The sequence below is a fragment of the Vombatus ursinus genome, unplaced genomic scaffold (genome assembly GCF_900497805.2).
Source record: "Vombatus ursinus unplaced genomic scaffold, bare-nosed wombat genome assembly UNPS02011700.1, whole genome shotgun sequence".
Classification (NCBI taxonomy): domain Eukaryota; kingdom Metazoa; phylum Chordata; class Mammalia; order Diprotodontia; family Vombatidae; genus Vombatus; species Vombatus ursinus.
In genome coordinates, this window is record NW_020951478.1 from 6,415,126 (window position 1) to 6,439,450 (window position 24,325).

A 24,325-nucleotide genomic window follows, 5' to 3' on the forward strand; every position below is an offset into this window, starting at 1 on the left:
CCCAATCTGTTGCTTTGTTATCTTTGTTTCTCCAGCCTTTGATTTTTTGTAGTCTTTGTAGTTGTACCACCATAAATGTTAGTGATAGAAATAAGACGTGGAATGGAATATGTTTATAGGTGGGAGGAACCTCTCAGAATTAAGTGAACCCCGTAGTGGGGCAGCTAAAATTCTGGCTGACCTACATGCCTAAAAACAGTTGTGAGAATAATCTAGATCAGATTATTGTGATTGATATAAGTAGTCACATGAATTGAGATAACTTTGTATGAATGGAAGAAAATAAATCTAGCTAATCTTACAACAACCTCTGTGTTGCCCAGACAATAATTTTAGAGGGAATAGAACATCTCTTCTTTTTTAGAAGATAACTTCCTTATAGTTAGGGCCGTAGGTTATGTTTTGCCATAGCACTGGACCTAGCAGTCCAAGAGACCTGGGCTCTGGTCCCAGCTTCCTCACTGTGATCTTGGCCAAGTTTCTTCCTTATCTAGCAAATGAGGGAATTGGACTTGGAATCTGCACTGGATTTGGAGCTGAAGGACCTCTGTTGACATTCTGACTCTGATGCTGCCTGCTCCCTCTGAGACCTTGGGCAAGTCAAGGATCTCACTTGGCCTCACTTTTCCTCATCTGCAGATGAGATGATCTGATTCCTTATAACAGCTGTGATCCCAGGCTTGTAGATTATTTAAGATGAAGATGCTAATGGGTCCCTTATGGTTTGGAAAATTTGAATTTGTTGTAGTTTGATCTAGTTATATGAACTTTGCCAGCTTTAGAACAGGTTTTTTTGTTTGTTTGTTTGTTTTATACTAAGGCTCAGTTTTAATTTTCCTTTCTCTTTTGTTCACATCATTGAGGTATGCCAAGAAGATTGATGTTTCATTTAGGACCTACGTTATGTCATATTTTTAGAAATATTTATATAATTTTATCTGGCTTTTGTTAAGTTAGTATCCAGGTTTAGATGATCATTTGGTCATTGCAAAGTATGTTTTTATATTCATGCCTCTGAAGTCCTAAAACAGGCCACTGTGAAAAACATTTTTCTAATTGTAATGTCGTACTTTTTATCCACTTTTTTAATTCGTGTTGTTACTTTTTCCATACAGGTTTAAAAAGCGAATGCTAATAGAGCAATTGGAGGGCTTCTTGGAAGAAATTCATCGCAGATCCAATCAGATAAACCATATTAATAGCAATTAAAAAGAAACTAGAATGTGGCCACCTCTTTCCCTCCCTGCCCCCAAACACAAAGTAAAAATATGACTGAAGGAGTCCACTGCTGTGATCTTTGCATTCGTTTTTGACAAGCACTGTTAGCTATTTGAAATACTAAAAGCAGCAAGTCTACAGATCCTGTTTCCATCATTTTACAGTGACCTTTCTTCATTTTGGTTTATTTTTGTAATGTGAAAAGTATCACTCAAGAACATTTTTATTTAACAAACTAAAACACAAAAAAATCCCATAGAAATTCTTGCTTGTCATTGACTCTTGCGTGTCAATTTCCCTCAGGTTCTATTTTCTTAATCCAACCTTCAAAATTGTCACCTCTGTTAAGGTTGAATTTTGCCAAAAAAGGAAAAAAAAGAAAAAAAGAAAAGAAAAAGACAAAAAAAGAAAAAAGTTACTTTGTAATTTTTTGGGGAAAAAGCACATACATAAAAACAAGGTAATGTTTTGTATATACAGTTATTTTGGATATATTATTGTAAGTTGTACAAATGTATTTTGAAGAATATTTAAGAAAAGCACTTTTGTTATTCCATCAATAAATGCTCTATTTTAATCTTGTGTGTTTTAGGAAGTAGTCAAATTTAAAATAATCCTTTTAAGGAAAATTCTTGAGATCAGCATAATTTTTAAGGCATCACCTTTTTAGTATTAGAGATATTATACTCCTTGAAGTTTGTGTTTGTTAGAGTTCAGCATAGTCTTATCAAAATCCTTGCAACATATTTGCATAATCAGGTTATTTTATTAGGATATTGGCCTAAATATATTTCCATTATTACTCCATCTCCAGGTTACAGGAAAAAAAATACCTGTGGCTCACAGGCGGACATATAGTTAGGACCAGAGAGACGTAGCGCTGGAAAGAATGTCTGAAGGAATCCAAGGAATAAAAAGCTCGGAGCATTAATTACTAGCTCTTGTACTTCCCCTCAGCTCCTTTTCCTCTTAGTTCGGCAATAACTATTAACTAAACTGATGATATTAGAGGCTGGGAAACAGGTATTTGGGACACATCACACACCATATGTTGGTTCAGATGTCTAGTCAATCCTTTGAATTGGAAGACTGTGGAGGCTCCAGTCATTTGTTAGACAAGAGCTTCAAAGATTGGTGTAATCAGGAAAGGGATCTAGTCTTCCTACCAACCTATTAAAATACTAAGCTTGAGTGCTAGAGGAATTGAGACAAATTTTAAGATTACTTTTCCATGTTTCAAGATCTTAATGACAAAGTGAAGAAGGGAACTTGGTTTTCTGGATCATAGTTTCGGCTCATATCCTTGCTGAATTCAATACCTCAAATGGAGTTCTAGACTACTGATAAGTAGTAGAAGTCAACAGTTGATGGATTAGCCAAGGCTAACTGGAGGTAGATACACCCAATTCCCCGGGGCCTTAGCATGACTTTGTGTGCACTACTCTGGACTCAGTCTTGTTACTTCTTCTATACCCTCAAGTTTGATGGCCACTAAAACTGTGGTTCACTGCTAATGGTCCCCGTGTGTATTTAATAAACTGAAAGAAAAAAAGATATTGATGGTAAAAGAAAAATCAGTGCATGATAACAGTTATGTAAGCAGTTTTTAAAGTGTTTTCAGGTTCATGGAAGTCACATGCCTTTACCCTAGAAGATTCAGGTGTGATAAAAGTACAGTCACAATTTTGTTGAGGAGAAAGCTCAATGCACAGAAGGAAGTGAAGAAACCACCTTTGAGACCTGTTATTCTAGGGGATTTGTAACTCTTCCAATACAGAGGACAGAACCTGTGAATAAAAAGAAAGACTTAATACAGTGCTACTTATTTTTCTAGGCATTTAAAAACCCTTGGCCTCTACAAAATGCCTATCGGTAAAATAGCATCTCATTCAGTAGGTCAAGAAGTTAGTCACTTAAAATCCTATTGCAAAATGAAAACTAAGCATAGAGTAGTTGACTTGCTATTTAAGTCCCAATTATAAAAGCAGAATGTGAGGTGGATAGACTAAATGAAGTCCTTTAGTTAATAATCCTTCTCTATAGGACTATAATCATAATACCTGGGGAACAGATTCACTTCATTTTGGTATTCAATAACTGATCATCAAAACATTTTTTTTCCCATCTATTTAACATGTCAGTTCTGCTTCTGTATTATCTGTCGGAAGATCCATGGGTCATCACGCTCAGTTTAAATTAGACTAGCTAGCACCCCAGGACTGTCCCTACCCAAAGGACCTCTTCTCTTTCCCAGTCCCCCTCGCCCTCGTTGGCCTGCGCTTGCCTCTCCAGGTCAATGTAGTCAGTCTGTTCTCCTGCTTCCAGTGCTCGTCCTGCTGTCTCAATGCCTTTATGTTGTGCCTCTCAGTGGTGTCAGGAGAGAATTGAATAAATTCGTTTATACTGTGTTCTGTCTTACAAGACTGAAGATATTCCTAAAGGGATATTTGCATTTAACAAGCCGGAAACCTTTAAGCCAAAGGAGTAGATTGTTAATTGTGCAATTTTAATTGTCAGCAATGGAACAGAAGTAATTTTGGCCCCTCAAATCAATTTGTAAGACTGGCCTCAAAGATTTTATTGTTCTCAAGTAAAGTCATCCCAACTCCTTAGGCCTTTTTGTTATATTCCATTTACCATCATGCCCATTGCCTTCTTTTGGAATTCAATATTGACAGCCCTGATAAAAATGATCAGCTTAGTGTACATCTTTCTAGAATGTTGTTCCTTTTAAATTATTTTAACTTAAAACAATGCAGACAGGGCAAGTTCTCTACCACCTTCATTGTCTCCTGTATGAGAACCTCTAACTGCCAATTTGAGGAACTAGCAAGGACCTTATATTTAACTTTTTAAGGGCCGTTGTTAGGGGTGGAGGGAGAGGGGGTAGAAATCAAACCTAAAAGTGCTGCAGTATGTATTCATAGTTATTTGGGATTTTGAAATGACCATTTAAACTCTCGAGGGAAATTGTCTTTAATTAGACTTTTACATTTCATGTGCCAGCTCCTGACTAAGGCAGTGATTCCGGCAGCTCATTAGACACATGAGGCAACAGTCTGTCCTTCTCCAGATCTCAGAGTTTTGATATCCTTTTCCAAAGAGATTACATTCATCCAAAGGGAACCTCTGGCTTTGAACATGCCCTGATTTTAGTCAGCTATGCTCTGGCCATGACAAATCCTGATCAATTTCTGCCCTGTTACATTTGTTGTTTGAGAGAGACAGCCTAAAATTACTTTAGCTTTATGTTCTTTAGGATGAACCATTTCTCATGGAGGGGAGGGTTTATTAATTGCCTACCTATGAGGAGTTAATGGTCTTTTCTTTTCCTTCCATGTTACCTTCCCACTCACTCCAAAACTGCCAAAAGTCAAAATGCTGGAAGTATATTTGTGAATCTCTTCTTACAGACATTGTCTTCTACCGAAGGATTAACTTCATTATTTTATGAGAAAATACTCCTTTTACTTTCAGCCTGAGGTACAATATCCAGTTAAAAATTCTCAGAGAAAATGCTGTTGACAGAATTTTCCCTTGCAAATCTGTATAGTAAACATTTTCCTAAGTATACTTACTTTTTGTTTTGTTTTTTTAACTCTTAGATATTATCATTTTCCTCTTGATAAAAATCATGCCTAATGTTTAGTCCAGTTAGATCACTTTTGCCTGATTTATTAAAGTCTTATTCCATTTTGTTCCTTTTTACTTGCCAATACCAATCTGTGCTGAAAATAACTTTTCCTTCTTGGGATGTTAAAGATTGCCAAAGGAGGGAAAAAGCCAACAGTAAGCTATGCATGCAAAGAGAAACAAAACACTGTTCAATTTTGCCAAATCTGAGAGGTTCTACCTCTTATTTCTGACTTGCCAAGGCCTTATATTGTAAATTTGCCTGTGTAAAGCTATGTGGTGCCCAAAAGTGCTTAGGGGAAAGAAATATTTGTTTCCTGTGCAATTTCAACAAGAGTGTGGAAAATGTAAGATGGGTGGTCCAGCTCTTTGGCTGAAAATCAGTATAGAAAATTCAGGAAAATAAATAAATAATGATCTTAAATGCACCTCATAAAGTGCCTTCCTTGGGTTAATACTTTTCTTTTCATGATGTTAGGGGTCCCCTTCAGTCAGTCAAGAATTGCTCTGGTTCACTCTAGTGTACTAAAAGTAGCCTCACTTCCTAAGGTGTTCAACTTAGTGTTGGAAAACAACTGATGAACCAAGCAAATTGTCCTAATATACTTTCATACTTTTTTCATTCTAAAAGTATAAGCTACGTTTGGTATGCCACTGAACTGTTTTGATCACACAGTCATTGGGAAGGTTAGTGCCTACAATAATTTGTATGCAAAACCATTGAGCTAAAGTCAGGAGTCTGCATATGAGTGAAGGGAGCAGATGTGGTTGAGGTTCCTCAGAACCACAATCACAGCACAGTCAAAACCTCATAGTTGACTCATAAGAGTAGATGTTGATGGGTTATCTTATTTCATAAACTGTAGAAGATGTCATTTAATTGTGTGACAGGTTAAATCTAACAATAAAGCAGGAAGAGCCCCTGTTTAGATAGGAGAGCCCAGTCATTTGTGTGTAATTTGTGTCATGAATCCCATCAAAGAAATTATTGAAATACCTGTATTGGATTCTCTCAGGAAAAAGATGAATGGTCTATCTGCCTTAAAAATTGGAGTCCTAGATCTTCTCAGTAACACTAGAGCTATTGAAAAGATGAGGGAAAAAAGAGGAATTAATATGATAATCTGTTCTTATGATTTTATTGGATCTAGATGGAAGATAGGCTGATGGTCATACAGGGATTCCACTTGTCCATTATAGAAATCTTCACAATGTAAATGTCCTTAACGGGTCTGAGCCTCTGTTGGAAATGTCTACTGAATGGAAACCCACTACCTCTCAAAGCATCCCAGGAGAAAGGCTACATTTAAATTGAATAAATAAAATATATCTTTGGCTTTTTAAAGATTAGACATATTCTAATGACATTAATTTCATGCTATTTACAAAAGTTTAAATTAACCTAATACTTGGGGAAGACCAACCAATAAGATCAGTGTCAGGAATGAGAAGAGAGCTAAGGTCTCCTAGTTCTAGTAATAGATTCCAAGTGGAAAGTTCCTTTGTGCTGAAACTAAATTTCAAATTGATCAGTATGCATTATTCTTAGGTGGTAATAATCATAAAGATTTTCTAAAAGATGGTCCTCTATCTTAACCTCATTTTCATTTTTGAAAACTCATTGCTGTTGCATTGAGTTGCATTACAATTATCTCTATGTATGGCTAGCCAGCATTGACAGAGCTCTGAAGATAGACTACCACACTGATATTTCAAATAAAGTTTAAAGTTCAAAAAAGGCATGACAACCTGAACTTTGGTATGTTTAACAAAAGTAGGTGTGCCACTAGCAAATTTTCACTTTTCTATGCCTTGTGCAAGCGTACCTGTTGTCCCAGACGCTTTGGTACTATCCTCCAAAACTTCAATCCTGGCATTGTGGATTGCCTCAGAAACATAAAGGTCATCTTGGCCTACTTCCAAGAAAAGACAAAACCTGTGGGTTACGTATTTGTGTTATGGCTAAGTTTGGTATAAGGGTTTTAATATTTGAAAGTGTATGAAATAATTCATTTGCAGTATCTGGTGCATTCACGACTTGTCTCTGCCGTGAGATTTTCCCTTAGAACTTGTTTTTTTGAAAGGTGACCTCGGTTTTCAGCAATTGTAGACTGTTACCATTTGCTGAAGTTGAGATTTTTATCTGATGGACTAAAAGTACTAGATAGTGACAAAATGGCTCCTGCATTTCCCCGAGCAATAGATCCACTGCATGAAGCAACTTATGTAATTTCAGTCAAGATGTTTAATGAGCATGAATATAATTCAATTTAACACATCTATTAAGTACCAATTCTGTGCAACTGGGCAAGATTCTAGGAGAAGCAGCAGTTGAGATTAGACATGGTCCCTTGTCATGGAGCTTAATTTAACATAGAAACATGATACACACAGAAAACGAATATAGAATTCTAGTAGCTCACATTTATCTAGTGCTTTGAGACTTACCAAAGGCTTTTATCACAACCGTATAAGGTGAGTATCACGTGAGTGTATTTAGAGAGGTGATAAAATGTTTTGTGAGGTTGAGGGGATAGTGGAGATACATTTTAAGTTAAGCTTTCAGTGGATGGATAGGGATTGGGCAGTATAATATTGGCTTAATTGAATTCACTACCAAAATAATTTTAAGAAAACAAGGGCCCATTGTTCTATAGCCTTTTGCCAAAAGCTTTGAATATTAGCCAATAATATCGGTCTCTCCCTGAACTTTGAATATCCATTCAGAATATTAGGAATCCTATGAGAGGAAAGCCCACGAGTTGATAGTGTAGGCCTCAAAATAATAATCCAATTAGTTTACAAACATCAAATTAAAGATGTTATGTATGAGGGTATGACTATATCATACAACAAAATTTAGAATTTGCTATGTGTAAGACATTATACTAGGGTCTAGCCATACAAAGACAAAGAATTTTAAAATTCTCCTGGGGCTGGGGGTGGTTATGACCTAGACAAGATGTTTCATAAGGTGGAATGTGATGGAAGCAGGGGAAAGAATCCTGAGTTAGGAGCCATCAGGGAAGACTTCATGGAGAAGGTAGTGTACCCCTGAGCAGAGATTTGGATTCTGAAAAGCATTCATTGGAGAGAGAAGTAGATCTCCAGTTGGGAGATGCCCTGTGTGAACAGCTATTAAATTCCATAAACAGTACAGATTTGTAGGAAAATAGGATACACGTAGGGGATCGATCGATGTGAAATAAGACTAGAAAGATAGATAACAGATTACAGAGGGGCTTAAATGTTAGGCGAGGAAGTTTATATTTCATCTTACAATAGGAACTGATAATCGTAGGCGTCACATGGTCAGACATGCATCAGAAAGATTATTTTGGTAGCTATGTGAAAGACTGAAGAAGGATTAGAAGGGGTTTCTTCATTTTCTATGAGATTGCTCTCAATTCTACCTGCTTTACTGCTCTTTAATCTCGTTTGCTGGAATTTAATCCATATCATGCCCATTAACTGTATATATCCCCCTAAGGCTCTGTCCTGGGCCCTCTTCCCATTTCTCTCTGTACTGTCTCACTTAGTGATCTCATTGGCTCCCATGTGTTCAATTATCATCTCTATGCAGATTCCCAAACCACCCCTACTCTGTCTCCTGAGCTCCAGCCTTGCATCACTAACATTATTGGACATTTGAACTGAATGTCCTGTAGGCATCTGTAACTTGGTGTCTAAAACAGAACTCATCTCTCCTCTTTCCTCTATTCATCCTCCTTCAAAGTTTCTCTATTATTGTTAAAAGGCACCTCCATTTTTCCAGTCATCTAGCTATCTTTGACTCTATTCACAATACCTATCCTATGTCCCCTTCCTTGGCTGTGTGAGTACAGAGCCACCTTTCATTCAGGTGTCTATCACTTCTCTCCTAAACTTCAGCAACTACTAGTTGGAGTTCCTGCCTAAAGTCTCTTCCCACTCCAATCCATTATCAACATAGCTGACAAGTTGATTTTCCTAAAGTATGGATCTAATAATGTCATCCCTATTCAGGAAACTCCAGTAGCTTCCTATTAACCTTCAGGATCTGATACAAAGCTCTGTTTAGCATTTTAAGCTCTTCACAACCTGGTCCCTTTCTACCTTTCCACTTAACTTTCCCGTACATTATATTCCAGGCACACAATTCTAACTGCTGTTCCTTACACGTGATGTCTCCTTTCTGCATTTACCCTGGCTGTCCTCTATGTCTGGAATGTCTCCTTACCTTCACCTCCTTCAAGATTCAACTGAAATGCTACCTTCTATCTGAGACCTTTCCTAATATCTGCCCCCCCAGCCCCACTCCCTGCCCCAACTTACAGAGCCATTTCCTCTCAAGACTCCTTGCATGTACTTTACATGTACTCTGTGTATCTTGTATTTACCTAATTATTTACATGTTTCTTAAACTAGAACATGGACTTCTTTAGGGCAAGGACAATTTTTTTTTGCCTTTCTATCTCCAATCTTTACCAAGATGCCTGGTGCAGAGTTTAATAAATGTTTGTTGATAGAATAGTTGATTGAGAGCATCTGGGAGCATGGAAATTAAGAGGCTACTAACATAGTCCAGGAAAGGAGGTGATAAGGGTCTGAACTAAGTGTGATCATTGGAATTTAGAGAAAGGGATCAGGTGTGAGATATGAAAGTGGAATCAAGAGGACTAGAACAGATTGAATGGAGGGGGAGTGAAACAGGATAGAATTAAGTATCAAGCATGAAAAGCAGGAGAGGCAAAGAAGGATTCAAGGTCAAAGGACAGACATGTTGGGAATCTATTTATAAAGTTACTGATCCTCTATGATCCTCTCTCCCAAATGGATAAGGGAAACAATAAAAGTAGAAATATACTCAGAAAAGATTGGGTTGGTTTGGTTTTTTTTTTAGAGGGGAGAGTGTAGTAAACAGTAAGGCTATTTATGGAGCTATCACATGTTAATTTTAGTAATATAATGTTGGACCAAATGTTGAACAAGCAGCAAGGCGGCTCCATCCTTAAGGGTCGTTTTGAATCTGACAAAGCCCATAAGGTGTGAATCTGGAATGGGGTGAATTCTAAACCAGAGCAAACTAGTCCAGAGAGAGGGACTAGCTCAGTACTGTCATTTTTTTAGTCCAAAAGCTATGTCATTTCAAGTCTCTTGGGAGACTAGGAACTTAAGTAGGAGTTTGGATTTAATGTAGGTCCATATTAAAACAGACCTGAATACCATATTGTTCTCACATCTAGCAGATCTGATCTACCAGAAGTGTCCTAGGGAAAGACTTTTACCCTTGAGAATGTGCTGAAATGGAAATATCTGAGAATCAAAGTTCCTCTACCCACCCCCCACCCCCAGAATTGGTTGTATTGGGGGTTTAGTTTTTTTCCCCCCAGTTCATACATCTACTTAATAGTTTAGCTAAGCAGCTATCCACAGACTTTAAGGTACTTTGTGGAATTTCCAATATCATACAATATTAGAAAACCACTAAAACGTAATTTTAGTTAACCCAATCCATGCTATAGAGAAACTATGGCACTGATAAAGTAAACCAGGATAATCCCAAATTTATTTGACTTTCACTTGCATCAGAATAATTAATAGATTTTGAGTTGCTAAGGCACTTCAGTCGAATCACTTCATTTTACAGATGCAGAAACTGAGGACCAGTGAAGTGACTTGCCCAAAGTCACAAGTTTTAGGTTGCCATCTTCAAGATTTGAACCTATTATTTAGTTTGAGGGAAAAGAGTAGTTTTATTTCTTTAGTTAGGTTTTTCTTTGACTAATATTTAAATTGCTTATGTATCCCTTGTGCATGGCAGGGGGAGGCACAGAAGTAGAGTGAACAGATGAGCAGAAATAGAGATGAAAACCTAGAATTTAAAATATATTGCATGTATAGTCCATCTAGTGGATACATAGATATTTGAGAGATGACTCTCATCTCCTATAAGAAATATAACAGGCATTTTATAGCACCAGGAAAATTACTTCCATTTAGAAACAAAGAAAAGGGAGCTTTGGAGTATTTGATGAGAAGTGGAATATTAATAGACAAATTAAAGTACTATTTTTTTTAATCAGTCCTAGTTGGGTAATGCAAAAGTACAGATTAAGGAAATTGAATTAACTGAAATTGAGATCTAAATGATGATCTATAGAACAGAACCCTTAATTTCCCTTCATCAATAGTGTCACAATAGGGTCATATCATGACTTTAAAAAACCACAAATATTATGTTGCATTGTATTTTTATTTATTTTGTTCAACATTGCCCAATTACATTTTAATCTGGTTCCCACAGCACTTCAGAATTTTGTAGGCGATTTGTTTATGGCTGTGGGCCTTGAGTTTGACACCTCTGTCTTATATAATGGCTCCCAGGAGTCATTCTTCCAGATTTATCTTCACTGTTAAGAGATAGCCAGCTCCTAAATAGCTTGTTCCCAGTTTCATTCTTCCCATTTGTATCTGAAGTAATTCTTTAATTTCCCTTAAACTGAAGATTCTGTGATTTATTCTGTGAGTCCTTTACAATGTAGAACTTTGGGGGAGGAGGGGGATGGAATTACCATAGGCTAATAATAAGCAACCTGAGCATAGTCATGACTCGGAGTTGGAAGAGGACTGAGTCCAGATTGTTTTTGAACAAAAACCCACTTTCCAACATACCTTACAAGTCGTTATTCAACTTTTGCTTGAGATATCCAATCAGGATAAACCCGCTATCTTCTTAGGCAGTTATGTAGATTCTAATTATTAGGGAGTTTTTCCTTACAGCATCCTTAATTTGACTACAATTTCCACCCACTATTCCAAGCTCTGCCCACTTGGGTCATTTGGAACAAAATTAGACTTACTCCACTTGAAAGCACTTGAGATGCTTGACAATCACATTGTCTTTTAAGCCTTCTCTTCAGGCTGAATATTCTTATTTACTCCAAATGATCCTCGTTTGGCATTAACTAGGTGGCACAGTGGATAGGGTGCTGGGTCTTCGAGTCAGCAAGACCTGAGTTCAAATCCAGTATCAGACATTTACTGACTCTATGATCCTGGGCAAGTCATTTAAATCTCTTTGCCTCAGTTTCCTCATCTGTAAAATGAGCTGGAGAAGGAAATGGCAAACCATTCCAAGAAAAAAACAAAACTCTAAATCACTTTTTCAAGAAAACCTCCCAAAAATATGGGGGTCGTGATGAGTCGGACAACAACAAACTATTCACCATTCTCCTTGCATTAATGTAGACATTCACTTGGTTATTAATGCCCTTCTGGACATGTGGGGCCCAGGACTAAGTTCAGTACCTCTAGAAGTGGTCTAAACCAAGACACAGAAAAGTAGGACTGTTAGCTCCATGGTTTTGGACACTTTACCTTTTTTTTTTTTTTTTAAGTGAGGCAATTGGGGTTAAGTGACTTGCCCAGAGTCACACAGCCAGGAAGTATTATGTGTCTGAGGTCGGATTTGAACTCAGGTCCTCACGACTCCGGGACCAGTGCTCTATCCCCTCTGCCACCTAGCTGCCCCGAAGTTGATTTTTTTAAACTAAAACAAGACTTTTATCTTCATCCTGATGAAATTTCAATTTATTTGATGTGGCCTAAGATTCTAGTATGTTAGGGTCTTTTTGAATCATGGCTCTTTCATTGTGTGGTAGCTCTCCCACCTTTGTGCCTCATCTGAAAATTTGATAAGCATGCTATCTATCCCTTTATCCAAGTCACTAATAAAACTGTTAAACAATATTGACCCAAGCATACTCCCTTGGAGCTATCCTTCCAAGTTGATACCAAAGTGTTAATGATTATCTTTTTCGTTCAGTCATTCAGCCAGTTCCAAATCTACCTAGTTGTACTGTCATGTAGTTCACATCTCTTCATGTCTTCCTCGAGTACATTATGAAAAACTTTATCAAATGCTTTGCTAAAGTAAGGATGATCCCTGCAATACTCCCCTATTCTTCCAAGATAAAAATCCTATCAAAAGAGGAAATAAGGTTAGTCTAACATGATGTGTTCTCGATAAAGCCGTACTAGCTTTTTGTGTTACAGCTTCCTTTTCTAGATATCATTAACCATCTTTTTAGTAATACGTTCTAGAATTTTCCTCAAGTCAAATCAAGCCCACAGGATTATAGTTTGTAATTTTTTTTGAAAACTGGGAAAGCATATACCTTTTTCCAATCCTGCGGGTACATTTCATGTTCTCCATAATCTTTCAAATATCTCCGTAGCTCAACAATCACATCTACTAGTTCTTTTAACATTCTAGAAAGTAGTTTATCTGGAACAGTTCCAGAGCACTTCAGGGGTAGTAAGTACTCTATAGGGGCGGCTAGGTGGTGTAATGGATAGAGCACTGGGCCTGGAGTCAGTAGGACCTGAATTCAAATGGGGCTTCAGACACTTATTAGCTGTGTGACCCCATGCAAGTCACTTCACCCTGTTTGCTTCAGTTTCCTCATCTGTAAAATGAACTGTAGAAGATAATGGTAAAACATCTGCCAAGAAACCCTCAAATGGAGTCACAAAGAGCCAGACGTGACTGAAAGTTACTGGTATTCTATTACTATAGCATTTTTTAAAAAGTAAAATTAATGTGTAATTCAAAATGGCTCTATCCAAACATGCTCCATTAAGCTGGATCACACAATTGCATCAATCTTTCCTATCATCTAAATTTTCTACTTCCTAACTTCCTACTACACATTTTTGTTCTGTTCTATTCAAAGATCATTCTCCTTGGCGGAGTAAATAGGACTTTTCAACCATTGTCACTTGACAATATCCCATTCTTCCCAAACACTGGTCTTCTTTCTTTGATCCTCTTCTCACCCACACTCAAGTAGCATAAAAACAAAAGAAAAATCCCACCTTTTTGTTTGTCTTGCCTCATCAATCTAACTCAATCAGAGCTTTAGTAGTTTTGACACTGTATCTTACAGAATTATGTCCTAAGGTTGTACTTATTTGGGGCAGCCAGTTGGCACAGTAAATAGAGCGCCAGACCTGGAGTCAGGAAGACCTGAATTCAAATTCAGCCTCTCATACTTACTAGCTGTGTGAGCGTGAGCAAGTCATCTAATCTCTATTTGCCTCAGTTTCCACGTCTGTAAAATGGGGGTGATAAGAGCACCTACCTTCCAGAGTTCGTGAGAATCAGAAGAGATAATAATTGTAAAACACTTAGCACTGTTCCTGACACATAGTTAATACTATATAAATATTAGCTGTTATCTGTTATTATCATTATTACCTACCCTTGATTGTATTGCCTATGTATTAAAAAATGTAAGTTTGTTGGTGCGTTCCTCGTCCAGCCATTTTGGAGTCTCTAGGCAACTTTGTTTTTTCCTCCTTACTGAAATTATTTCTCTTTTTGTCAGTCAACAAACTTTTATTAAGTTCCAGGCACTGTGCCAAGTGGTGGGGATACAAAAAAAGGTAAAAGACAGTCCCTGCTATCAAGTAGCTCACTGTCTAATGGGGGAGAAAACATGTGAACAGCTATGTATAATCAAGATAACTTGGAGATAATCTCTGAAGGAAAGCACTAAGATTAAAGAAGACCAGGGAAGGCCAAAAGTGGGACTTTAGCTGAGACTTGAAAGAAGCTGGAAGACAGAAAGGAAGAGGGAGAGAATTCCAGGCCTGGGAGACAGCCAGTGAAAAGACTGGGAGTCAGAGACAAGTGTTGTGTTCGAGGAACAGCATGGAGTCCAGTATCCCTGGATGGCGGAATATGTGAGGGCAGGGAAGGGGGGTGGTAAGTAGGGTATGAGAAGACTGGAAGGGTGGGAGTGGGATAGGTTATAAAGAGCATACAATGTCAGAGGATTTTATATTTGATCCTGGAGACAATAGGAAGCTACTGAAATTTATTAAATGGGCTAATATGCTCAGACCTGCATTTTATGAAGATCAGTTTGAGAGGTGAGTGTAGGAGGTACTAGAGTGGGCAACAACTTGAGTCACAGAGATCAAACTGAAGGCTTTTGCAGGACTCCAGGTGTGAGGTGATGAGAGCCTGAACCAGAGTGGTGGCAGTGTCAGAGGAGAGATCAGGGCGTATACAAGAGATATTACAAAGGCAAAATCAACAGGACTTGACAACAAACTGGATATGGGGAAGGAGTGAAGGATGAGAGAGAGGAGATGAGGATAACACCTAGTTTGTGAGCCTAGGAGAATGGTGGTATATTTGATGGTAATAGGGAAGATTGGAAGAGTGAAGGGTTTAAGTGGAAAGACGAGTACAGTTTTGGACCTGTTGGATTTAGGATGTCTATGGGACATCCAGTTCAAGATGTCCAATGGGCAGTTGGAGATGTGAGTCTGGAGGCTAAAAAAAAAGTTAGGGCAAACAATCATCAGTATAGAGAGAATTTTGAATCCATGGTATCTGTTGAGATCACCAAGTGAAATAGTATAAAGTGAGAAGAGAAGATTCAGTATATTCAGGACATCTATCATTAGAGAGCATGACCTGGACACAGGAGATTGAAGGAAAAGTCAGGTAGGAGAAAAACCAGAGTAGAGTAATATCATGACATCCTAGAGAGTATCAAAGAGAAGGTGATCAGTAGTGTCAAAGCCTTCAGAGGTGAAGAAGTATGAGGGTTGAGAAGGAGGCATTTGATTTGGCAATTAAGAGATCATTGGTAACTTTGGAGAGAGCAGTTTCAATTGAATGATAAGGCCGGAAGGCAGATTATAGAGAGTTTACAGAGTGGGAGGAAAAGAGATGGAAACACTGGTTGTAGATGGTCCATTCAAAGAGTTTAGCCCTGAAAGGAAGGAGAGATATGGGATAGATAGTGGGGATGGATGGACCAAGTTGTTTTTTGTTTGTTTTAGGATAAGAAAGACTTGGACATGTTCATTTGCAACTAAAGATAAGTTAGAGAGAGGGGATGATAGGGCAATCTGCTGGAGAAGATGAGATGGAGTGAGGTCGCTTGTACAGGTGGAAGGGTTAGCTTCAGCCAGAAGAGGGACCACATTTTTATGTGAGACAGCAATGAAAGACATAGTTGCAAAAGGCATCTGAGTGATATTAGATGAGGAGGCAGAGAGAAAAGGAAGCTCGTGACAAATGGCCTCAATTTTTTTAGTGAATTTGAGGCAAAGTTCTCAGCTGAGAGAGTATGGGAGGGGAGTTATGAAAAGTCTGAGGAAGAACGAGAAGATTTGGGAAAGCTGCTGTGCCAAGTGGGATAGTGAGTCAATTAGGGAGGTGTGAAAGGATTGTCTTGTTGCAGTGAGGGCTCAGATGAGATTATGTAACATAAATTTATAGTGGAACCAGTCATCATGGTTTCATGATTTGCTCCATCTTTTATTCATGAGCACATGAGTAGAAATGAAGGTAGGGGATGGTGGGGATAATCCAAGTCTAAGGCTTGGCAAGGCAAAATCAATAAAGGGGCAAGGGACTTGAGAAGTAGAGAGCATAAAATTGAACTGGCTTACTAAAGGGTCAAGATGGGGAAGACAAGAGAGTGCAGCCAGTGCAGAAGTGATGACCTGGGAAAGAACTGAGGGTCAAAGGATTGAAGATCACAGTGAAGATGAAGACTGGGTTTGGGGTTGCAAGGGAGAGGTGGAATAACAACAGATTGTGATCAGGTAAACATGGAAGTGGGGCATTTATTGGTGATGGCAAGATCAAGGGTTCAACCATCTCTGTAAGTAGCTGAGGTGGGGCGGAGGGGTAGGTCATAGGAAATAAGTTGTGTCTTCAGAATTTCATTCTTGAGAGCTTCCCACACCTCCTGAGCTAATATCTTGTAGAACTTTAGTGCATGGAATTTCTACCCATCTTTTCTTTTAATCCTTTTAAATTTGCTCTCCCCGAGTTTAGGGTATAAGACTGTTTCCAACTTGCTTCTCCACTACACATTCTAAGATTGTGTTGTCACTTCCTCCCAAGGTTCCCATTCTCCACCCCAGCAAGCAGTTAGTTCCTCCTTGTTGTGAAGAATCAGACCCACAATAGAATTTCCCCTTCTTGGTTCCTTCAATTTTGGAAGGATAAAATTTTCATTAAGGCAACACAAGAAATGATTAACTGCTCTGCTTTCAGTAGAGGAAGAGATATTTAGCAGCTGTCTAGATAACAGAAGTCCTCCATCACTACTGAAACATGTCTCCATGCCAGATGTTCCATCTGTTTCCCAAACTTATCTATTTCTTCTTTCTATGCAAGTGTTCTGAATGATATTTAGATGATGATATTGCTTCTGTTTCTCTCTGAGGGTCTTTATCCATGTGATCTTACCATTGATTCCTAGATTTCCTCAAATGAGCATATCTCCTTAAAATATAATTGCTACCTCATGCCTCCTACCTCTTTCATCTGCACTGTCCCTTTTTAAATAAGGTCTGTTGTTCCAGAGCCATAATCTGGGCATGAGTCTTATTAAGTCTCAGTGATCACATCTTCCAATCAAGTTCTTCTCATTCTCCCCTGTTTCTCTTTCTTCACAGGTCCTTCATCTTCTTCTGTTCTTTCTCTTTAGAACCTTTTGCTTAAAATTCTTTTTTCCTTCTCCTTGAATTCTTCAATGCTTAGCACAATGCTGGCACATAGTAGGTGTTTAATAAATGTTTACTCATGTATTGATTGTTGCTCCAATGGCTCAGTTCCTTTTCCTGCTTCAGCTCTAGCTGTTAACCTCCTTCAACTTCTCAAGTCTTCCCAAATTTCCCTTCCCTAAATTCGATCTCTAGCCTTGGCTACAGTTTAGAAGGCTTCCAAAACACCATTGCCATCCCTTCTGTATTTTACCCTAAGCCTCTCTCCGGCTCTTCCTCCAGCCTTTGGTTCTTCTGCCACAACGTCTTCCCATGGAAGGCAGAAATGATTTTTTTTGCATCTTTAAATAACCACAGGGGAAAAGTCAACAACACTGATGAAAGCCAACTTTTTGGACAAAGCCAATCAGGATTACTTTATCCTTTATGATTCCTCTCTGTTGAACGAGGGGGACCACTAAGGTCCTGCACTTGAGGGTATGACAAGATAATCTCCTTATGAACAATTCCTCCTATATCCCCTTCACTGAAAACCTTCCTTGCCAGCTAAAATTCATGTTTAAAATGAGTATTGCTTGATTTATTATGGTTTTCAATTATCTCTGGCTCTCCTTATTGTCTCAGATAGTAAGACGTAGTACTACCCAGCATCTCTGTGGTTACTAGGTTATTTTTACCCAGCTTCTTGGTATCCACCTACAGGAAGTTGCTCATGTAACTGTCTCATCCTATCCTTTCTATAACTGTGAGTGACTAGGCAGTAGTCAGCTGAATGAGGAAGTGTCAAATTAAGACCTACACAGCCTCAAAATTCTCCACATAGATCTGGTTTCTGTTTTCTAGTCCTGGGGTCTCAGTTAGAAAGAGCTAATAATCACTTACTGTGTGTCAGACACCGTGCTATGGACTTGGGATAAAAAGAAAGACAAAAAGTGCAGTCCTTGCCCTGAAGGAGCTCCAACTCTAATGTGGGAGTCAACGTACAAAAAAATGATAAAAAAAACAGGCTACATAGTGTGCAAATGGAAGGTGATCTCTGAGGGAAGACACTAGCTGTAGAAGGAGTGTGGGAAAGACCTTTTGCAGAAGGTAGGATTTGAATCTTGAAGAGAGTCGAGGAAGCCAGTAGATGGAGGTGAAGAGGGAGACCATTCCCAGTATGGAGGACAACCAGTGAAAATGCACATAGTTGGGAAATGGAGTGTCATGGATGAAGACCATTGTTGCTGAATTGTAGAGTCAATGGAAGGGAATAAAGTGTAAGAAGAGTGGAAATGTAGGAAGGATCAGATTGTGAAGGGCTTTAAATACCAAAAAGAAGACTGTTTCATTTCATCCCAGAGGTAATAAGGAGCCATTAGAGTTTATTGAGTGGGGCAAAGGGGGATAATATGGTCGGATCTGCATTAAGAAAATAATTTTGACTGCTGAGTAGAGAAAAAAAATATTGGAAGAGAGGAATAAGACCTAAGACAATCACTCCATTTTCTTCTAACTCTGGTGAACATTGGTATTTAGATAGGAATTTAAAATAACCTTGCATGAGGAACAGATTCCGAGTTGAAAAGAGGCATTTTAAGATAATTTTACAAGATCCTTTCAAGAATCCAAGTGCCCCTGCTACCAGTTTTGTGCGCAGCGTTCCTTGGATGTGCTTAGATTCCTGGGAGCCTGCTTCTGGGATAGTCGCAATAACATGTAAGGAAAGTGCCTTGGATAGACTTCAGAGTGCTCAGAGACATTGTCTAACTGGTGCAGGTGGGCACTTGACTAAGAAAGAAAGGTTCTTTGATGAATCTTAGAGGTGTTCAAAAAGGTCTGTCTGCTTCACCTACCTTTTGTTTACCTCATTCATCGACTCCTTTCATAGTAGCCAATGAAACAAGGCTGTGTGGGTTGGGGGAAGCTACGGAGCCTTCTCCTTTCTGTGGCCATAGGGCCCTATAAAAGTGCTTTGGTCTTTGACCTCTGCATTTGTTTTTGTTTTTCTTTTTAGGAGAAGGAGATTGGAGCCTCTGACCATGTGAGTATAAAAGGTCAGGAAAAGGCTCTGGCATCCAGAGTCTGGGGTCCAGGGCCAGTGCAACACTGATGCCCCAAGAAGCAAGGAGTGGCCTTTGGGAGTACAGCCCAGTGGTAGCTGAGACAAGAACTTCTACAGCAGAGATGCCACTTTTGGACATGAACTTTGATGGGGACCAATGTTATGTAGGAACTGGATTAGGTTTTGAGCCCATTTCCTCTCAGAGACCAAGGTGGTGTGGGGAAAGGATGCCCCTGAGGTATTGTGGGAAATGTCTGTATGTTTGTTCTTGCTCCATCTATGAAGTAAACATCTATTTGTTAAAGCTGATCAATGTTAAATGGTTAAATGGAAGTAGGGTGCTAATCACTGGCCCCTAAGAGTTGGGGTAGAAAGGTGACACAGCTGGTGGGAGTGTAAGCCAGTGTCAATAAAGAAAGAGACAACCGTGCAGACCCCTCAGGATACCCTAGCACCCTGAGGAAGAGATGTAACCAGTCTTGCTTAGAGAATAAGCTTTAACCTATTTGGTACAGTTAGAACCATGAAAAAGACTCCATTTCTCAATTCCTGTTTTCACTGAATCATGCACTTGCTATAACTAGATAGCAAGATGGAATCCTTCCCTTGAGTATTTTTTAATACATTAAATTTTATTTTTTTCATCAATAAACATCTACCCTCTCTTCCTCTCACCTCTCACTTTCCTTTCTATTGAAAAAGAGAAAAAGAAAAAATAAACCTTTGTAACAGAAACCACAGTCAAACAAACACATTCTCACATTGACTATGTTCAAAAATGCATGTCTCACTCTTCATATCTAGTCCATCACCCGTCTCTCTTTGGAGATGGGTAGTATTCTAAATCGTTGGAGCTCTGGAATCATGGTTGATCATTGCACTGATTAGAGTTCTTAAGTCTTTCAAAAATATTTGTTTTTATAATATTGTTATAGTATAAATTGCTTTCCTGATTCTGCTCACTTCTGCATCATTTTAAAGTGATGTTTAAGTGATACCAACTTTTCCTACCCTTTCCTTGTTTGTATAGACTTCTATTCATAGCCCACCCTGATAATATAAAATATAAATCCTTCCTTTCCTCTACATTTCTTCCCTAATGCATCTTTTTTCCTTTCCCTTTAGTTCCTCATTTTAAGATAATCAAACATAACAAAAATCACTCCCAGGCTTTCTATCTTATTTGACTTCCTCTATACTGACTTCATGGTTCTTACAGTATACTGTATCATCCTCTTTCTTACCCATTAAAATTCAAACACCTCATCTTTACAAAGTCCTTTTTAATTACTTGCTTGTGTTTACTTTTTTATGTTTCTCTTTATTCCCATATTTATATTTCAAAATTTTACTAAGTTCTGGTCTTTTCATCGGGAATGCTTAGAAGTTCTCTATTTTATTAAAGCTCTATTTTTAGACCTGTAGGATTATACTTGGTTTTGCGGAGTAAATTATTTTTGGTTGTAAGCATCTAGGCTTTTGTCTTTTAGAATATCATATCATGTACTTTCCTTTCCTTTATAGGCATAGCTGCTAATTCTTGTTTGATCCTCACTGCAGTTTTTCAGTACTTAAAATTCTTTATTTCTGAAAGTTTTAGTTTTTTTTTCCCCTTGACCTGGGAACTCTGGATTTTGGCTTTGATGTTCCTAGGAGTTTTCATTTTAGGTTTTCTTTCAGAAGGTAGTGATTGTATTCTTTCCATTTTTAATTTGCTGTCTGATTCTGAGCACTGAGCAGGTTTCCCCCTCCCCTCCCACCCTGCCCCATGATTTCTTGAAATATAATATGTAGGCTTTCTCTTTCTCTTTCTGGCTCTGTGTCTCTGTCTCTCTTACCACCCCCACTCCCCCCACTCCAATCTTTCTCTTTGGTCATTACTTTCAGGAAGTACAATGATTCTTAAATTATCACTCCTTCAACTGTTTTCTAGGTCAGTTTGCAATGAGATATCTTACATTTTCTTCTATTTTTTCAATCTTTTCATTTTGTTTTATATTTCTTGTGGGCTCATGGAGTTACTGGATTCTGTTCTATTCTAATTTTGAAGGAGTCTGTTACTTGGGAAAGGTTTTTGTATCTCTTGTATCAAGCTGTTAACTGTCCAAGTCTGCTTCATAGCTCTCATTTATTTTCAAATTCTTTCCTCTATTGCTCTCATTTACTTTGTAATACCATTTTAAAACTCATTTTTAACTCTTGCATTATTCTAGAAATTATATTTGATCTTGTAGTCAAGCTCTCTCTCTCTCTCTCTCTCTATATATATATATCTCTGTGTGTGTCTCTCTCTGTTTTAGGTTTTATGACTATTTTGGAGTTATTCTCATCTTCTGGGTTTGTGCTGTGGGGTACTCCTGGCCTCATAATAATCCTTTATCTGTTTGTTGTTGTTTATTCATTCTTCCAGAGACGGCCTAGAGATAGGAGCTCTTTTGGGGCTGTCTGTAACCCTGGCCTTTCTGGTAGAACACTGTGCTACTTTCCAGGGGAGACTACTGTACCTATGATCTGCTGTGGGGTCATCTAGGTGACCACACACTGGGTGCTCTGGGTACTGAATTCATGTTCCAGGGCCTAAGCTTTGGCCTTGGGCTTGAACTGAGTCTAAAATCTATCTGCTCTGGATGTCCTGTGCTGCAGACTTAGATAGGCTTTCTGGACACGGTTAGCCCACCCTTGTTACAGAGTTCCTGTCCTGGCCACTTGCCTATAGATTAAATTTGTGATCTTGGGCTGAAAAGATTATGTGCCATAGCCTCTCCTTCACCGCTTCCTCCTGTTCCACCATTTTGGCTGTGTCGTATCTCTTGATTCTTAGTTATCAAAAGTGTCTCATGAGAAACAAGGAAATATGACTTTTTTTTGTCTGCATTTCACCTTTTTCATTCTAGTCTTGCCTTTTCTGAATGTTGCAGAAGACTAAAGTCTGCTTGTTAACTGTACCCTATAAACCCATTGGCCAGTCACTTCACTCCTGGTTCTCATGGTGAGTCTCAAAGTGAGCTTGGATTCCAAGGCTAGGTGGAGGCAGAGAATTGATCTGGTTCTGATCTGGTTCCCGTGCTCCAACCCAAGTGCTCCTAGTCTAGAAGAGGGAAAATTCCATGGCCTAAGGGGGTAAGACCTAGCCTGGCCATCTGTGTCCACTAACCTGGTGGAAGAAGATAATCTGCCACCAAGCTGGGGAAGTGGTGGCTCCATTAGGTGCTGATAAATAATAGTAATGGCTCCCATTTATTTGGCAAGCCAGTTTATAAAGCACTCTTTTCCCAAGAATAGGAGGTAAGCAGTATAAATTGAGGGAAGTAGTACAATTTTATTATCCCTATTTTGTAGATGAAGAAATTGAAGACCAGAGAGGTTTATAGTCACTTCATCAAATCCCCTTATTTTACATATAAAGAAACTAAAACTAACACCCAGAGAAATGAAATGACTCACCCAAAATCACAAGTCAGTGATTTTGAGCTAGAATTTGAACTGAGGTCTTTAGTCAAATCCAATGTTCTTTCTGCTATACTGGCCTGCCTCAAAGTTACAAAGCTAAGGAGCACCATAATAGGGACTTGAACCCAGATCTTCTCTCTTGGAGCTCAGCATTCTTCTGTTACACCTTCTTGGGCACATATGTATCCCACCACAAAGGTGCATTGTCGCTGAAGCAAAAGGGTGGAATCTTCGCTCTCACCTTCCTCACCTTTCCTGATGTTGCTCTTATATGACTCCTTTCCACCTTCAATAAAAATTAAAAACAGCCCCCCCCAAACCCTACATTTTTAATGTTCCTTTTGGCCTGATTTTACCTATAGGTGACCTTATTTCACCTACATAATTTATGCTGGATAGTTGTTCCTATGCTGGAGTTGGCTCTAGCTGAGCAACACAGCAAACATGTCTCTGCTGGTAATTGTCTCAGTGCTTTTTTTTCTTTGTCAATGGAAGACTCCAAGCCTGTCATCTATTATTGCATAATGTATAAGAAAGTTTGAGATGAAATGACATGTAAACACAAGATTTTTAACACTAGGATTCTGTGTCCATAATAATCTTTCATGTAATTTTCAACTATTTCAAGGAGCAGGATAAACACAGAATTAAATATTACTTTTGTCTTTCAATTTCCTTAAATTATTTTTGAATTTTCAAAGATATGTGTGTGTGTTTTCTGTAACTGCCAAGACTAGCTTCTAGTTTATCCTTCCTGTCTTTACTCTGTCACTTATTCCCTGAAAAGGAATCATGTACCACCTAGGCCATGACACAGAGATGAACTGCTAAGAACATATAGAACCTGGCTATCTAAAGGCAGACCGTAGTTCTTTCCTTTCTCACCACTGCCCATTTCAAAAGCCATCAGACATGAGATTGTAATTCCCTTAATAACCCAGGCAACTAACTGTGGACTGGCCATTTATTTAAGTCATAGGAAACAGCAATGAACTTTTGAGCATTTCCTCAGTGGGTGGGAATTAGAAATTAATCATGCACTTTTAAATTTAAACATTTGATGGTCTCTTGGGAAATTCAAGCATATTTAGATGTAATGATTTCTTAGATTTAGAAAACACCTAGAAAAATGAAGGTTGGTATGCATGTATAAGATGGTATGCTTGAAAACATAGTAATTCAGGGGTTCAAAGACAGTTTGGGGGAAAATGACACACTTGTGGAGCTTCAAACTAATGTTGAGTGAGGTCTTTGGGCAGAACAAAGGAAAGAAAAGAAATAAATGACCCAGTTGTAAATGAGGAAGGAAATTCCAAATGAAATATTCCTGGAATGAAACAGAAAGGGTCAAGTAGTCTCAAACAGTGGCTGGGGTTCTGAGGCCAGTGGTACTACCACAGTCAGTACACATTTTCCTACTGCTTACTCTAAAAGGCTGTCACAGTGCCCCTCAAATCA

At 38.5% G+C, this 24,325-nt stretch overlaps 2 protein-coding genes across 4 annotated transcripts in view; one reads left to right on the forward strand and one right to left on the reverse strand.

The window, feature by feature from the left end:
* Window positions 1-19,726, forward strand: part of INTS6 (integrator complex subunit 6) — a 107,968-nt gene extending 88,242 nt beyond the window's left edge. For 2 of the 3 annotated variants that reach the window (XM_027856899.1, XM_027856900.1), the window contains one exon: window positions 1,116-1,795. In XM_027856899.1, the coding sequence (XP_027712700.1) occupies window positions 1,116-1,209 (94 nt within the window). In that variant the 3' untranslated portion in view covers window positions 1,210-1,795. Of the gene's footprint in view, window positions 1-1,115; window positions 1,796-19,369 lie in introns of those variants that run through there. The other variant, XR_003568635.1, reaches the window with a different exon arrangement.
* SERPINE3 (serpin family E member 3) overlaps window positions 5,601-24,325 on the reverse strand; it is a 38,126-nt gene continuing 19,401 nt past the window's right edge. The window contains 2 exon segments of the mRNA XM_027856901.1: window positions 5,601-5,932; window positions 6,678-6,764. Of these exon segments, the coding sequence (XP_027712702.1) occupies window positions 5,796-5,932; window positions 6,678-6,764 (224 nt within the window). The 3' untranslated portion in view covers window positions 5,601-5,795.